General features: G+C 46.2%; 2 protein-coding genes across 5 annotated transcripts in view; one reads left to right on the top strand and one right to left on the bottom strand.

Annotated features, from left to right (window-relative positions):
• Nucleotides 1-17,702, bottom strand: part of LOC144822660 (uncharacterized) — a 422,286-nt gene that overhangs the window by 98,195 nt on the left and 306,389 nt on the right. The window lies entirely within an intron of this gene.
• HECW2 (HECT, C2 and WW domain containing E3 ubiquitin protein ligase 2) overlaps nucleotides 1-17,702 on the top strand; it is a 1,154,081-nt gene that overhangs the window by 857,490 nt on the left and 278,889 nt on the right. For all 4 annotated transcript variants that reach the window (XM_078680421.1, XM_078680420.1, XM_078680424.1 and 1 more), the window contains one exon: nucleotides 6,816-6,950. In XM_078680421.1, coding sequence (XP_078536547.1) covers nucleotides 6,816-6,950 — 135 coding nt within the window. The remainder of the gene's footprint in view (nucleotides 1-6,815; nucleotides 6,951-17,702) is intronic.

The following is a 17,702-nucleotide window of genomic DNA, read 5'->3' as shown; positions in this document are numbered from 1 at the left end:
CCTCCTTCCAAGGGATAGGAGCTATATCCTTGGTCCTTAAGAGGCAGCTGGCGGATCTTGGCTTACTAGACTCTTGGCTCTATCACTCCCCCGACACGTGTGAGTATTCGTATTACTCACATGTGCACCGCTCGTACTCGCGTATCGACCACCTCTTTATCTCCCATGCCCTGATCGGTGAGCTGATTTCAGCGTCTATGTCTGACATCTCTATCTCGGGCCACGCTCATCTTGAAATTCTCATCAAGGACCCATCCACCTGCACCCCTCAGATCCCCCGCTGGCGTCTGCCACTGTACATACTTCGGGACCCTCCTGACGTGGCAAGCTTGCGAGCCGCCATCGACTCCTACTTTGCGACAAACAACATCCCCGAAACGCCCTTCCCGGTAGTGTGGGATGCATTCAAGGCCACGATCAAGGGTCACTTTACATCACTTGCAATCGCACTGGTGCGTGAGGCGCACCTCCTGGAGGATATCCTGTCCAGGGATATCAAGGCCATGGAAGGGCAGAATCAGGAGCGCCTCTCCCTTAAGCTCAAATGCTGTCCTGCGATCCTCCGCGGGCAACTTCGCGCTCTCCGCACGAATAAGGCAGAGAGAGCACTCCTAACACTGAAGGAGCGTTACTTTGAGGCGGGGGACAAGATGGGCACGGTCTTGGCCAGACGCCTAAGAGCACGCGCATCTAAAGCACACTGACCATACGACGGCAAACGGGCCACCGCGGAGACGGCCAAATGCAAAGCCTTCCACGTATATTTCTTGGTGCTTTACGCAGCAGAGGAGCCGCCCCCAGGGGTGGTGAAAGATATCCTGGACTCATGCTCCTGGACTCCAATCAGCTTCTACCATGCTAAGCAGCTGGAGGAACCCCTTGCCCAGGAAGAGCTCATGGGCGCATTGAAAGACCTGCCCCTGGGAAATCTCCGGGCCCGGACAGCCTCCCCTTGTCCTTCTATCGAATGTTCCTACCACAACTTCAGCCGTACCTCCTGCGATTGTTTAATTATTGAAACAGAAGGACCCTCGCCTTCTATGGGATTAGCCGAGATTGCCCTTATCCCCAAACGGGGAAGGATCCCACTCTATGCTCGTCAAACCGCCCCATAGCCCTCCTAAACACTGACCTTAAAATCGACGCCAAAATATTGGCCAAGAGACTTGAACCGCATCTACCCGGGCTTATTGAACCGGACCAGGTCGGCTTCATCCGACATCGTCAGGGGGCGGACAATGTTCGTAGACTTGCGCATCTCGTAGGGAAGGTGCAAAATTGGCACATACCGGCATGTCTACTATCGCTAGACGCGGAAAAGGCATTCGATAGGATAGACTGGACTTTCCTTCGGGCGGTGTTGCAGATAATTGGACTAGGCTCATGATAGCCAGAATCATGGCCCCCTACATTTCCCCTCAAGCGCGGGTGCGAGTCAACGGCCAGCTCACAAACTCCATCTCCATACGTAAGGGGCACGAGACAGGGCTGCCACCTCAACCCCATGCTCTTCACCCTCGTGGTGGAGCCCCTGGCATGATGATCTGACAGGCAGTAGACATGCACGGTATCCCCCATGGAGGTCAGCAACATAAAGTAGCCCTATTCGCTGACAATCTTATTCTTACATTGTCTCGCCCGTGCACATCCCTCCCAGCACTCCTCTCTTTGTTACAGATCTTTGAACTGGCATCAGGCCTCAAGATTAACTATGGATAGTCTTGGGCTCTGAATCTAACGATTCCGGAAGAAGAGATATCTGCCTTGCAATCCCTGGTCTCCTATCAGGGGACTGCTACCTCCATACGTTACCTGGGACTCCAGCTGACCCCCTCACTCGCCACTTGTTCCCAAACGAACTGGCGTGAGTGCAGAAAATCAGTCCTTGAAGATCTGAGAGTTTGGAAATCCCTACCCCTGTCTTGCTTGGGCCGCTTAAATGCGATCAAAATGTCAGTCCAACCCAAAATATTATATTTATTCCAAAGCCTTCCCACCCCCATTCCGCAACACCAGATTCAGAATCTTCAGCGGGACATCACAGGCTTGAACTGGGGAGTCCGCAGGCCACGATTCTCCAACAAAATCCTTATGCTCCCGTGGGACTGAGGTGAGCTCGTGTCCTCGAACCTGCTTGAATACTACTGGGCCTCCCACCTTCGCTTCGTCTCTGAGTGGACGGCAAGAGAGAGTGAAAAGGTCTGGTTCCATATGGATAGGGCGGTAACCGGGAAAACCATCTGGGAACTTACCTGGTTGCATCGGACTGCAAGCCCCTGTAGCGCTTACATGGCCGTGCCCACCAAGACGGTGTTGGAAATCTGGGATAGGGTGAGGTTCCCAAGGGCTGACCACTTTCCCTTCCCCCACACCCCCATTGCAGGCAACCCGTTATTCCCACCGGCTCTAAACCCACAGGCGTTTGCTAGTTGGCTAGAGGGAGACTGCAGGATGATCCGAGATCTGTACATGGGAGACACATTTAAAACCATCGCTCAATGCAAAGAGGAGTTCTGGCTCCCAGAGGGAGCCAAGTTTCAATAGGCACAGTTACTGGTAAGGAACATCTGCCATAAAACAGGCCGCTACTCGAGCATTTACCCCTTTTGAACGCCTACTAAAATCAGGGCCGGACTGGGAACCAAAACCGGCCCTGGCAAAGTGCTCGGCCGGCCCCCCCGCCCCCCGGGTGGGAGGGGGCGAGCGCTTTGCCAGGGCCGCTTTTCAGCCGATTTTGTTACAGGGCCGATTTTGCAGCTATGCTGCAAAAACGGCTCTGCAACAAAAACGGCCCCCAGGGCCCAAAACCGGCCCCCACCCTTGCGGCCGACCGGGGGATTGCCCGGTGCCCACAACGGCCAGTCCGGGCCTGACTAAAATCCTTTGAAGACTCAAAGGGACTCATATCTCGGACCTATCAGATATTACAGCACCCCCGCTGATAGCCACTCATCCATACCAACGGCAATGGCAGCGGATGTCTCCCACTGACATCACGCCCACCCAATGGTGTCGTTTATGGCGGGACATACCGAAGGTCTATCGCAGTATACCTCAACGGGAAATGGCATACAAGAATATGACGCAGTGGTACTACGTTCCGACTAGGCTGCAGAAGATGTTCCCCTCATTGTCCCCAATGTGCTGGAGATGCTCATGTTCCCCAGGCAATTTTGTCCATATTTGGTGGTCCTGCCCGCTCTTCTGGAAGGAGGTGCTTAGTCATATCAAAGTGGTATTGGGCTTCTCCCTGCCCGACTCTCCAATCACAATCCTGCTAGGCCTCAACCCCTACAGCTTGCGCTCACTCATACGTAGCGAGTGACAAATTGCTCTCCACATGCTAGTAGCTCATCGCTTTGTATTGGTAAAAAACAGAGACCCCCTCCATCAAAATTTGGTTTACGCCCCTGTGGCACAGTGACAATGGAACTCTTTATTGCGTGCCTGCAGTCTCATGACACTGTGTTCACTTAGATTTGGCAACCACTGATCACTTACCTCTGTAAAATAGAACATGCGCGCCTCTTACGCCCGAAGCTCAGGGCTTTGCGTCTCTTTAAGACGCAACGCTTCCATCTGAACCTGACAGATTACCAGCACAAACACATTGACCCTATTCTCGACTCCCATGATCCACTACAGGAAGTAACCTGCTGTCTACAAGCCAAGGTTCTCCCCACCACTCCCCTCCGGCCTGCCTCTCTTGCCTCTCTTCTCTCTCTTCTCTCTCCTGTACCAACCTAGACCCTCACTAAATGGAGCTATAAGTAACGAAATTAGTATCCCCTGCTCCGCGCTAAGCATTCAACTCCCCCTTTCTTACCCCTCCTTGCCCCGGTGACTACCTCCTTGCTCTCTCGTCACTCTCTACTATTCAATACTCTCACCCTGCCCCTGTCTACGAGCTCTTTGCCTCTTTTCCTTTCCTCTGTTCTTGTTATTGAAATATGCAGGTTTACCAGGGGTCTTGAAATGCTTCCACAGTGCAATGTAATTATGTGGCAATACGTGGCCTGCCCATCACGGGTTGTAGGCGACTTGCTGGGTAAAGCTTACGTGATCTTCATCGCCACAGTCCCCCCACATCTTCATTTGTAGAGGGTTGTAGGCTTTATGCTGTGTAAAAGTAGACTGGGTTGTAGTCTTTATGCTGTGTAAAAGTAGACTCCCCTTATGGTATCTTTGCAATATTAAAACAGATATAATTTTTTTTTTTTTAAAGTGAACTAGACCAGGTAGGCTTATTTATCTGCAACAGCTGGTAGTTTTGAGGGCTTGATACCTATCAGCTACTCCTAGCCTAGCGGCATCCAAAAGGCATTCCCAATGCATGGGCTCTGCCAGATTGTCTGTGACATTTGTCTATGTCTAGGAAGAGACCTCATGTCCTAATTGATATGGTATAATTCTCTATTTCTGTTAGTTAAGTCCATTCGAGGGCTTGGTCACTTTCCTGAAGACGGGTTCCTCTTAATATGCTGCAGTACAATTTCTGGTGCATTCACTATGGTGTTAATTTTCATTTGGCTGATATCTGCAACAAGTCGCAACAGTTTAAGTTCAATTTCTGGTCCCGGAGGGTTTTATGACTTTGCATGTCCTGGCATCTCTTGGACCTTGTGTCTTTTAGTTTGTGCAGAGCCATCTGGTGGTTCCTAGGTATTACCCCAAAACAGGGCAGGGTTTGTAGGGCACAGAGATTAGAATGTATATCGAGCAGTTCATCCAATGGGCGTATAGATACATGTACCATTCTTTCAGCCGCTTCTTGTACTGATTGCATGTTGGACAAATATGGTGCTTGGTAAATCCACTCAGAGTAAAGATTCTGATGAGGAGACGGATGAGGCGAGAATGGCCCAAATATTTACCAGAAATCTCCTTTACTCTGAGACCAAATCTTCCTAGTCACAATCCTCCGTATTTACAAGAGTCTACCCCTCTACACCTGAACATTTAATACGCATTCTTCAGATTGTAAGGAAAGATTTTAATTTGTTAGAGGGGAACTAAGAAGACAATCTTTCTTAGAAGAAAGATGATGAATTATTTGGCATTCTTGCAGGTTTAGCCTCATAATTCAGAAATAGATTATTTTATTAAAAACTTAAAATACATTTGCAAGTAACTCATGCTATTCTGTCCTATCCTCTCCCTAAGCAGTGGTGCTTGCTTTGTTTACTTAGGCTTAAACTGATTGCAAGGTAGGTATTGCTAATCTACCTTTAAGAATGCCTCTTACCAGTAAAAATTGTGTTTACATTTTCCTATTTAGCAACAGTTTTGCTATAGACAGGGGAGTATGGTGGCTTGGGGAAGTTATGCATTCAATCCGTGTATTTATGTTTGACCTCATGGTCATCAGTTTGAATCCAGGTGGGTCCATTCACCCTTTCATCCTTCTGAGGTCAATAAACTGAGTACCATTGAGTTAGCTAGCAATTAATGTCTTATTTCAGCAGCAAGAGATCTAAGTGGTGACCATCTGCTTTACTAATAACACGTTATGTTACTGTATGATTTTATGATGTTAGTTGTGTTATTGAGCTGCATGCAGAGCCTCAAACTTCCTCTTTGATTACTTCTCAAGTTCAGTGTTAGTGGAGTTGAATCAGATGCATCTCAGAGGGGATTATGATTTGAAGCTGGGCAGTACCACCACAACAAAACATAGACCGCCATAATGGGACAGGAGGCAAGTAAACGCATTTTGGCACACTGTGGTATCCACAGATGCTAAGAATAACACAACTGATAATCAATCATTGCCAAAGCCAATAAGTCTTGTATTTCTAATGTGAGTGCAGAGATGTTGGCTTTGCTAACGTTTGTCTGTAAAGTATTGTTTAAAACAAGTTAAAGATTTTTTTTAAATACTATATGAATACAACTGAATTCAATATTGTTAATCTTTATATATGGCATGGTTTAATTTTCAATTACCTTTCACCCAGTAAACATTGAACAGAATTTAAAAGAATACAGTAGTGTCAGAATATAAAGGGAAACTCTTGTCAAGGCCTAATACACTTCGGTCATTAGGTCTTCTGCGGTAACCCAGGGAGCAGGTTTATCGGCCTCCCGAAGAAGTGTCATGCTTAGTACCCCTTCTGTGTTAGAGACTCTGTTCGAGTTAGTGCAGCATAAGGCCCTTCCCCAGCACCATAAAGGCATTTGTGTGCCGGAGCTTATGATTTTATTCAATATGTGGAATGCAGGAGATTAAGCAAAACCAACTCTTAAATTCTGTTCCTCAGCCATTCCCCAGCAAAACTATCCCTGTTGCTGTGCTTTTAAAGACAAACTGGGAAAGGTGGGTAGAACATATTAAGGAAGGGTATTTGATGAGGAGAAGCAACAGGTGAGGGAGATAGCTAGAAAACACATGCTTTTTCATGGAGTGCTGAATGACAAAGAAAATAGTAGTTCCCTAATATGAGCAGTGGAAGGTTAAAAGCCAGCCAATCAAAACAATCGAAACAACCATAAAGAGGATGTGCTCCAATGGGAGGGACAATCATGAGAAGAGGAAGACACGCCATTGAATAAGAAGCAAGCAAAAGAGTGACCATGAAGCCAACCAATAGCAAGCAATGGACAGCCCACTGTAAGTTCACGTTAGGTCTTTTGCAAGCTTCTGGTAGGTGAAACCTAAAAAGACTCTGGTCCTCGTACAGATGGGCAAGTCCTGTACATTATCTCTTTTCTCTCATTTCCAGAGACACAGTAATAGTGCATTACAAGCACAAAGATGTTCTATGTGGAGTGTTGATTACTTACTGTGCTCTCTCTCTCTTTATTTCTTCTCTTAGCCTTTTTTCGTTGACCACAATTCCCGCAGCACCACTTTTATCGACCCACGACTTCCGCTACAGAGCAGCAGGCCCACCAGCGCCTTGGTCCATCGGCAGCACTTAACCAGACAGCGCAGTCATAGTGCCGGTGAGGTAAGCTCAAGCTCATTCTTGGATGCATCCAGTCAGCATCCCAGCCAGAGTGACAGAGGGCATGATTTCAGCTTCTGCCAGTAATTGAGAACACTTCTGTTTGAGGTTAATGAGGTGGTAAGCACACTATAAAGATATTCTGGCTAGACAGAACTCCTGTTTCCGTAAACATTATTGCAATACGCAGAGCTGCTTGACGATTTGCCAACTATAGTGATGTAGACATTTAAAATATTAGAAGGTAGCAGACCCATGTTACTTTCTTTCACTTGACATAGTGAAAGTGTAATATATTAGTGAAACCGCTTATTTTATTGTTCATATCGTCCTCTAATGCATGAAATGTTCGAAAACGCTTGGGATGTTGAAATGTAGCATGAGACGACACGCATTAAAGTGATGTGATTTCTTGCAGTTTTGCACGGCAAAATAGACCTATATTTCACTACAGTGGTGCAAAAATTGCGTGGTAGTATTGACCTATGCAAATTTATAGTGATCTTCAGGGCATGTACATGGTGTAAATAGGCCTTTGATCTGCTTGCCTAGGATAGCAGCGTCTGTAAGCATGTCTACAAGAATCCTCCTAACTTCAAGCTTAGTTGGGTTGCTTCTAAATTAAGTAAAAAAAGACTAGTTAAAATTGAGAAATTGATCTCGGGTTTCCTGTGGAAAGGGAAGAAACCGAGAATTGCCATGAAAAAACTGCAACTCCCAAAGCTTAAAGGGGGATTAGGATTACCAAATTTCAGAAACTACCAGTCCGCCTTTCTCTGCAAACAGGGAGCCTCCTGGTTTATCGAAGACCCTGTCTACACGCCCTTATGGGTCAATATTGAAAAATCCTTAATAGGCAAAGCCCCGCTCTACGCTGTCCTAACAATGGACCTCACACACCTCACGAACTCTAAATACATCATGCTCAATACCAAGAGAGCACTTCTGCGGATAGATCGCGTTCATGCCTCTGGTCAACAAATCCACAACTCCTCCTCTGCGTCTTTATGGCATAACCCGTCTATTAAAATTGGCGGATCACCCATCATATGGGACCATTGGTCTGATAATGGTATTAACGTGGTCTCTGACCTATACGAAAATAATATGCCGCTGCCATTCTCGACTCTACAGGCTAGACACTCCCTGCTACCGATTGACTTTTATGCCTTCCTAAAGCTAAAATCAGCCTTATCCACTAGGGCATTCAAACTAGTGACGCCTTGGCTAAAAGCTATACTACCACACTATCAATCCTCTGGACATTTTGTCTCAAAAATATATAAACTACTCGCACCAACGGCCAACAAGTCTATGAGGCGAAATGAGGTAAAATGGGAATCAGAAACAAACAACACTGGAATAAGTATAGACTGGGTCAGGATACATGCATCAGCACTCACACACAAGGTGTCACCGATACTATCACAGACCAAATATATGATTATTAACAGGGCGTTTTGGACCCCACAGAGGCTATTTAAGGTTGGCCTGCGGGACACACCGAAGTGCTGGAACTGCTCCTCTGGGATTGGTGACCTTTCACACATGTTGTTCGATTGCCCCATGCTTCACACCTTTTGGACAAAAATCTTTGACTACATTGGACACACGTTTGATATACATCCCACAAGGGAATTCATCTATATTCTCCTAGGAGCCTTAGATCTATCACTAAAGGGGGACCATGACCGCCAGCTCTTGGACCTTCTACTTACATTAGCATGTAAGGTGATCCTATGCAATTGGAAATCAACAGGTGAGGTCTCCTTCAATGCATGGAAGGAGTGGTTGTCCTGCATTAGGGGCACTGACAATCCCGCTTTACACTCATCACCATGGCAGGTCACCAACAAAAAACTATGGTCTTCTTTAGACCAGGCCTCCTTCACCTTTGACCCACCATGAAGGTCTAAATGATGAGGTCTTTTCTCAGTAAACTTTAGGGTGCACGCTACATGAACTGTAATGATTATACCTTGTGCTCATAGACTTGACAATCCTATAACCATAAAACAGGAACAATGAAGTGTAAATGTACTATATGACTTGATTTAGACGGAGGGCTTTATGGAACTATATACAAATGTGAGTATGCAATGTTGGTACTTTATTTTTCGTTTATGTACACGTATTGTTTTATGTATAATCCATGTCTGATTGCGGTCTCTTTGTAACATGACGGTAACCCTTCAGATGCCTTCTTGCCGCTATCACTTCTGCTACCATTTATGTTATTTTTCAATAAAAATATGATTTGAACTAAAAAAAAAAAAAAAGACTAGTTTCTTGCTGTAATCGTGACCCCTTTCAAAATACTAGTCTGGTGAGATGCACAGCAAAGGATAGCTCAAGAGACAGCACAGTATTTATATGTCGCAGAAGCTTTATCACCACTCACAGGTTGAGAGATATGCCGTATTTGCAAGTAAAAGGAAATAGATAGCCAGGAGTCAAGTTGGAAGTTCTTTGCATTACAATAGCTTTCGGCCTCTGAACCCTTATAAGAACTTGGCCAATTTCTCTTTGCAAGCCCTCCTTCTCTACCTTCTGCATGCCCATACTGTCTCCTGGCCAGTGGCAGCTGGCACAGGGAATCGTGGTGGGGTGGGGTAGGAGTAGGGGAAGTTGACAGACGACGGAAAAGGTATAAATGAATAAATAATACATATTCTGTCGATTTCCCCCCTGCCGCGCCCCGCCCATCGCCCCAACGCACTTACCTGTGCCGCCCGCGGCTGCTCCTGGCCCAAATCATTAGACAGTTGTCTCTGTATGTATGTATATGTAAGTGTCAATGAGAGAGCCTCACTGGTGGTCTCAAGCCAAGATAGCAGCACATCTGATACATTAAACCCGTGCCTCAGCTGGTTGTCACTAAGAGATAGGAAATCCCAGAATACTCTTTATCTTTTTGCACTATCTCCCCATACCCTCTCCATAGGCTCTGGTGCATGCAAGGAAAATGGCTTCTTTGACTGCTGTTGAGCAGTAAATTAAAGCAATTGTCTGGATTTAATGGGCCCCTCAGTGCTCTGGGCGTCGGTGCCACTTCACCTGGTGCACCACATGGTAGCTACGCCCCTAACCCCCCTTCTGCTGCATGCCCTCCCGCTGAAGAGGCCCAAAAGCAGGGCCCAGGCTTGCCCTACATGGACCAGACATTTCCCAGGGAGGCTGGAACGGTAAGGGCTGGCTTTAATGTTGCTGTGGGTTTTGATGGCAGCTAGGCCAGCTGCTGCTGTGACCACCACCAACTACCACTTGCTCACCCTGGGGTGTGTTTTGGTTGGGTGGCTAAATCAATCCCCTACTCGCAATAGCCTGTATAAGGCATCCTGCCTTGGAGGGGGATGAGTTTTCTCATGCCCAACCTCCCTTTTAGGCCTGGTAGGCATGATGGCTACTGTGAAGAGGTGCAGGATTATCAAAACCAAAGCCCGTGCCGGGCTATGGCACTTGGTAGATTACTGGCAGGGGCACCTTATCGGTCTCCGCTTGAGGCACTGTGGCCTGAGCAGGACTGCAGAGGCTTGTGCACCACAGAGTGACAGGTGCTCATTTCCCTCCTACAATGTTCCCAGCCTCCTGTAATTTAAAAACAATTTCACAAACTAATGACTTTATAGCATGCCCAGTCAGACTGTGCATGCTTTAAAACCATTCGTTTGTGCAATTGCGTACGCGCAGGACTGACTTCCTAGCAGGCCTTAAGGGGCCGTAGCCATAACCTGGCAAAGAGCCAAGGACAGCAATTTGGAAGGTGTCCACGGTGCAGTGAGGGCTTCAAATTGGTGCCTGAGCCCATGGATCACCTCTCTTCACTCATTTCCTCCTAGAGGTCTGTAAAATCAAGTGAAAGGCGCCGGTAAGGTTTGCGAAACGGACGCACAGTGGGAAAGGGGGGAGGTGCTAATGATGCGAAAGCCATCACAACAAATTGGCACCTGGATTAGTCAGATAAGGTTGGCGACCTTTGAATAAGCGAGCCTCAGGGGGCTAGCTATAGGGAGCTCCATGGTGAACGTGACTTGCTTGCGTTTGAATAGTGGTCTCCATTTTGGTAATCTAGAAGAAGTTCATAAAAGAGAGAGAACCTCAAAGGATGGCTCTGTGAAGATACAGCTCGGAGGCATCAGCATGCCTCTCTTGCACGCAGTGATCATGTCTAGCCAAAGACGCAAGCCAAAGACGCAAGATAGGCGTCAGCATGCCTATCTTGCATGCAGTGATCATGTCTAGTCAAAGACGCAAGATAGGTGTCAGCATGCCTATCTTGCATGCAATGATCATGTCTAGGCAAAGACGCAAGATAGGCGTCAGCATGCCTATCTTGCATGCAGTGATCATGTCTAGGCAAAGACGCAAGATAGGTGTCAGCATACCTATCTTGAATGCAGAGATCATGTCTAGGCAAAGACGCAAGATAGGCGTCAGCATGCCTATCTTGCATGCAATGATCATGTCTAGGCAAAGACGCAAGATAGGTGTCAGCATGCCTAATCATGTCTAGGCAAAGACGCAAGATAGGCATCAACATGCCTATCTGGCATGAATGAACCTGCTTAGGCGAAGGGGATCCAGCACTGCAGGATTTCAGCCTCCTCCACCAAAGGGAACCTGTGGTGCAGCAACAGAGTGCTCGTGATGGCCAGGGGGCTGTGTCTTGAAGAGCCAGAGCACAAGTGACAGGACAGCCGTGCTGGCCAGAGGCTTGCCACAACCTAGGCTTGATTCCAGGGCTCACTGTGCCACTGGAATCAAGCTAGCCTGGCTGAAGAGGAATGAAACCCCAAAACCGGTCCTAGGATTCTTGTTTCCTGTCCAGAGAGGACCTGGCTTGGCAGTTCGAGCTGGACTGTTCCCATGAGGCACAGGGTCAAGACTGATTTGCATATTGCCAGGTCTAAACTGGGGTGACATGGTGAGCAAAAGAATGATGGATTTAACCCAGATCCCTTGACTGGGGGTGAATGTTTTGATTTGTTCTACATTCCGTCCATCAATTGTGTGTGTTTTGCAACCAATTTTGAAAGCAGGGCCCAGCATCTCTGGGAACCAGTTCAGGTGCCTGGTGGCAGGCAAAATGTGGTGGAAAGAGACCTGCCAATAAGAACTAGATGTGGGAAAGCGCATCCTGTAAGCCAGCTCGAGAAGTATAAATGTTGGAGGCCTGAAGCCCCACCTACATCACAGCAGCCATAACGAATGATGACACCCTAATACGCCCCAGGGAAAAAGGCGTATGCTGTGTAACAGGCTGCAAGTCAGTGCTCCCCAGCATTAGCCCTCAATGGTTGCAGGCATGGCGGATCAAGATGGCACAGTGAGCAAGCACTTCCTGCCCCTGCGACCCAGAGCGGGGACACAGACATACAAAGGGAAGCTAAGCAGCAATGGCTGCAATAGGACCACAAAAGAGATTAAAATAATACACAGTCAAAATAATGGAGGTAGCGCCACAGTATTTTGAGCTTCGAGCCAGCACCCTACAGTGAGCCCTTAATGTAACACTTTAGGTGCTAATGTCAAGAATATGCGGCGATCAATAGAAACAGACTAGATTATTTTGGTCAGGTTGCTAGAATTCTTTGCACTCCTGATGAAGTCCCCATGACTCGGTTTAAGGGGTAGAAACTTCAACTTATCAGGCCCCACCCATGTCATTGATTGTTGAACTGTTTGAACTCAAATGTTTATATCATTGGATTTGTAAGAAGTCCTTTTGACCTATGAGCGGTGACCATTCAACGTATTGTGAATATCGCCAATGTATTATATGTTGGTTATTGTTTGGCTCACTTATTTGCACTTACACTGTGCCTTCACTTGTATCACCTAACAACAGTGATGGGTCTTGGCTCAAACTCAGCAAGGCTGAGCCCTAACACTATAGAACAGAACAAATGCCTATGCTGAGACTGACTGCTATCTAATTTACTGACCAATTTCATGAAAAATGGAACATGAAAATCTGCTTTAGAAATTGCACCTTAGTAGTAAATAAACTTTTCAATCTTCATTTATTTTTTCAAAGAACGACATAATTTGTTGTGCATCACAGTACAAAACGAACATAGATACTACAATATGACAATATATATACAATCCTTGAAATATTCACAAATTACCCTCTCAACATTTATCCCATACAATTGGCCAATTTAGCATTCATTACACATTCACCCAAACATCCATCCTACATACAGAGAGGTCCCTTTGTCACATTTGTATGTATACTGGAGAATTAAAGCAACGAAAAAATAACAATCATTTGTGGTAATCAACCATTTTCTCAAATCAATTGCTTTCCTATATACAACATTAGCTTCTGGGTGACCTTCACTTGTATCACCTGCATTGTTTTGACTTTTTTCTAATTTTGACTCATGTTATCATACTTTCGTATAAAACATAGACCATTGATAAAATTGCAGTGATAGTATTTATCGTATTTTTGATTTTGGCCAATTGTATCATGTATCCGTCACATACTGAATGATTCCTAGGGGAACACTGTACTTTATGATATCCATATTAGAGTGAGGCCATGAAGATGTGGCCGGCTTCTTGCATAAAATGATATTGGCATAGGAAGGAGTCAATAGGTCTGAGCGGTCTTTTCTGGCACAATTTAAAGCATTTCTGAATTATCTGTGCACTCCTTTCTTGTGTAAATAATCCTATTAACTCAAGGTTAAGTGTGCAGAGGGGTATCACCTACTGTCTATAGGTGTAACTCGTAATGTTGAACGAGCACTGCTCCTTTGCTGGGGCAGTGTCTCCCCCCTGCAGTACGGCCGTTCCCGGTGGGACTCCTCCTTGTGTCGATCCTATGTTTATAAAATTGTACTACAATTTCTTGTATTATCTTTCGAAATATCTTTCACATTCGCATTCATGGGTAAATGTGCATTCCCAAAATAAATCCTTCAAATAATTTCTTCATTGGGACGATTAAAGTTGCAGTTTTAAAAAGTTGGCATTTTCTTTCTTTAGTCATTCTGTAACTCTGCCTGTCCCTAGAATACACATCTGGGTTGAATGACAGCTGGGCTTTGTTGCATTCCCTCTAGACAGTCACACACAAAGGCAGCTGAGGTGTGAGGTGTGCCTTGCATATCCTAATAGCACAGCCTATGGGTCTTCCTGAGATAGAGTGAGAGGGAGGAGCCGACACTTGCACCTGAATAGGGCTGTACCTTTCTCCACACAAAGAGCTGCACACACCCCGGTAGTGTGTATGGAGCTAGGGCCAGGAAGGGCAGGGTCTTGTGCTCTACAAAGACCCTTGTTTGAAGTTTCCCTACTCCAAAGGCTAAAATGGGCATAAGTACTGGACCTCTGACACCATAAACTCAGAATACTTCTGCACTGAGCCACTTTGCTGCTTGCTTTGCTGTGTTGGTCTGCTGCCTGCTGCATTTTGACTGTGAGTGAGAGGACTGAATTTTACTCTCTACATCCTGCATCTCTAAAGGTTTTCCAAAGGCTTTTTAGGCTTGCCTCCTGTTTCTGAAGTCTCCTGGTTATCACAGACTTCACCTCCACCTTGCTGCCAGCACATGGGCTCCTCTGCTGTGAGTCCTGCTCTGCCAAGTGGTGCCAAATCCAGTCCTGGGCGCTTGGAAGTGAATGGTTGGTGCTGCAACCTAAGAAACCAACGCATCCATTCTGAAGCATCATTCGGATCCTGCGTATTCTCTGCGAAATCGATGCGTTGCTGCCACATGCACCAATGAGGTGGACATGCACACAGAGTGCGTGACGCAACTACACCGCTATTGGGTGAGTCTTGGACAACGCATCGCTGAGGTCTGCAACTAGTAAAGAACAGGGATAGTATCAACCGAAAATCCTTGCACGAACACACTCAAAGAAAAGATCAGCAAGGAGCTACTGGGTAGGACAGAGGGCCTTTTTCCTGAACGACCCCAACAAAATTATATTGTTTCCCCACAGGGCATGGTCCCAAAGAAGGAACAAGGCAGCTTCAGGCTGATCCACAACCTGTTTTTCCCTGAAGGAGATAGTTTGAGTCAGGGACACTGGAGTGTTTTCTACAGCTCGTTTGACGAAGCAGTAGACTTGGTAAGGGCAGCGAACAAAAAGGCCCTAATTTTGAACGCTGAACTAAAATCTACTTTTAGGTTATCACAGATTCCTCCAGACAGCTTTAACCTGCTGTTTTTGAAATTGGAGGGCCAGTATTATTTCGATAAATTCATGCCCATAGGCTGCTCTTTCTCATGCAAATACTTGAAGGCATTTGTTAAGTTGAAAGATTCACTAGGGGTACCGCTAGTAAAGGTGAAGACAGAAAGTTACAAACATTTTAGTTTTCTTAGTTATAGAAATTGATTCTGAAGCCAACTTCCAAGGGAGAAGGTCAATAGGTTGTTGAAAAGTATTATTTCCCTCTACAGCAAAGATAAAAAATACAAGCCTGGGTGAAATTCAAAAATTGGTTGGGAAACTTAATTTTCCCACTAGGGTAATCTCCGTTGGAAGTATTTCTGCCAGGCACCTAGCTGGCTTGACCAAGGGGCTACAGAAGAGGCACCACCATGTAAAGCTAGGAAATGAGTGAAATGAGACATACGGGTATGGTAAACATCCCTGAGCTAATTCAACAGCTCAATAAAGGAATTGGGCGTATATACAGATGCTGCTAAGAGCAAGGGCTGCAGAATGTCACTGGGGCATGCATGATGTATATATGAGTGGCCCCCAAATATAGAAAGCAAGGGAAATGACAAAAAGTGTCACATGTTGGTGCTTTTTCCCCATTGTGGCAGCCCTACACATATGGAAACAAAAGCTGGGCAACAGAAAGATTATGCCTTCCTCAGGGAGCTATGCAGTGGTACAGCTGGTGAACACCAGCTCGGACAAGGGCCCATCACTCTGGGAGCTAATGAGAAACCTGGTAGGAGCATAGCTATGGTTCAATATTAAGCTCAATAGAGGGAGCGATTCATTTAATTGGGGAAGCTTTCTCTTGTTTCCAGCTCAAGGAATTTAGACATCTGAGCCCTGAGGCAGACCATTGGATGATTCCATTCTCAATTGTGGGCTGTAGCAGAACATTATTGGACAGTCTGGTAGAAAATGTGTTGGCCTCAATGGTAGGGTGAGATTTCGTAAGTACCTGAAGACATTTAAGAAGAAGACTGATTTAGGTGACACGGAACAGATAGCTGACGTCCAAACAGCAGTAGAGCAATTTATTGATTGGGCATACTTGGAAGTCAAGGCAAGGTCTTGGTCATAGGCACATCTCGTGCACTAGTGCACCACTGTAGGATTTGCCTGGGGCATGACCCCTCCTCATTTTACTACATACAGGCAGCAATGAAGGGCTGGGGACAGTTACAGCCCCCAGCAGCCTTCTGATGAACTTCCAAAGGCTAACAGCTATACTAGTGGTTCCCTAGAGGATCTGCCATGACCCTTTAGAGACAGTACTATTCAGAGCAGCCATTGCTGTGGCATTTTGGTAATCGCCGTCCAAGTCAGTAGAAGGTAACTATTGCATAAAGTTGGAAGATGTGCTCATGGGGGACAAGTACATAATTGAGAACTAGCAAGTCCAAGACAGACCAACTGTGGAAAGGGAAAGCGATTAGCCTACAGTGCATATCTACACACACCGGAGACCTGACCCGTTTGTGTGCTCTGAGCATACCTAGTAGTCAGGCCGGAGGGGAAAGGGCTTCATTTAGTGCACAAGGACGGCTTTTTCTGCAGCAGGCTTCAGTTCATGGAGGTAATGTATATGGGACTACACACAACAGACCTTCCAGTGGCTAGTTTCTGCACACACTCTTTTGTGGTAGGGGCTGCGACAACAGCAGCAGCACTTGACATGAAGGAAGACGGTATCATGTGAGTGAGCAGATGGAAGTCCAAGGACTACAAAACCTCATTAAGAGGTGACTCAACATGACAATGCCAGCCCATCAACCCTGTACATTCTCAACAGATTTCAAGGCGAGCAGGGTAAGGAAGACGGTGTGATTTATAGCACACTCTTAACGTATCCAGAACACAGAGTTGGGTGGCGTAAGGGCCATACAAAGCAGTGGCTGGGCAAAAGAATCAGATAGATTGGCACACCAGATATAAAAATGGAGGTATCTAGTCCCCACCATAGAGAAGCTGGTGGCTAAACAGGATAAACCGGATATTAAGGTAATTACATCTGTGGGAATGGTCTGACAACATTTGGAAGGAGTCAGCTACGGGGGACCATGAAAAAGATCTCAATAGAGCAGTGAGGTTGTGTGAAGGGGGTCATGTGGTCTAAGATCATCTCGTGTTTTGAATGCAAAGGTGCTTTATCACAGCGCAGTAGCAATTTTCCAAAGGGAAACTCAACATTAAAATCCACAGGTTCTCTAGGAGCGCAGGTTTTGACTTTGAGAGACATGGTTTGATCAACCATAGACCATCAAGTTTCTACTGGAATGATGGGGTATATCTCTCCAGGGTAGACATGCACATGTTTATGGACAATATCATGGGTTCCCCAGGACTGGTGGGCTGCCAGTAAATCAGCTCTTTAAAAAGAGGGAGCCTTAAAGGAGCATGGCCCCCTTAGCAGCGTGGCAGTAGAAAAGCACGAGAAAAGGCAAAACCCTGGGCACAAGCATCCCAAAGGAGAACAATTGATACTCCACAGCCTCTGGGATGCCAGACAGCAGAACCATCAGGTTTAAGAGAAAAGGGGTGCCCAGTAATGCAGACAGTGCA

This window comes from Lissotriton helveticus, chromosome 3_1, assembly GCF_964261635.1.
Source record: "Lissotriton helveticus chromosome 3_1, aLisHel1.1, whole genome shotgun sequence".
In the NCBI taxonomy this organism is placed as follows: Eukaryota; Metazoa; Chordata; class Amphibia; order Caudata; family Salamandridae; genus Lissotriton; species Lissotriton helveticus.
This window is presented reverse-complemented; position numbering and strand designations above follow the sequence as displayed.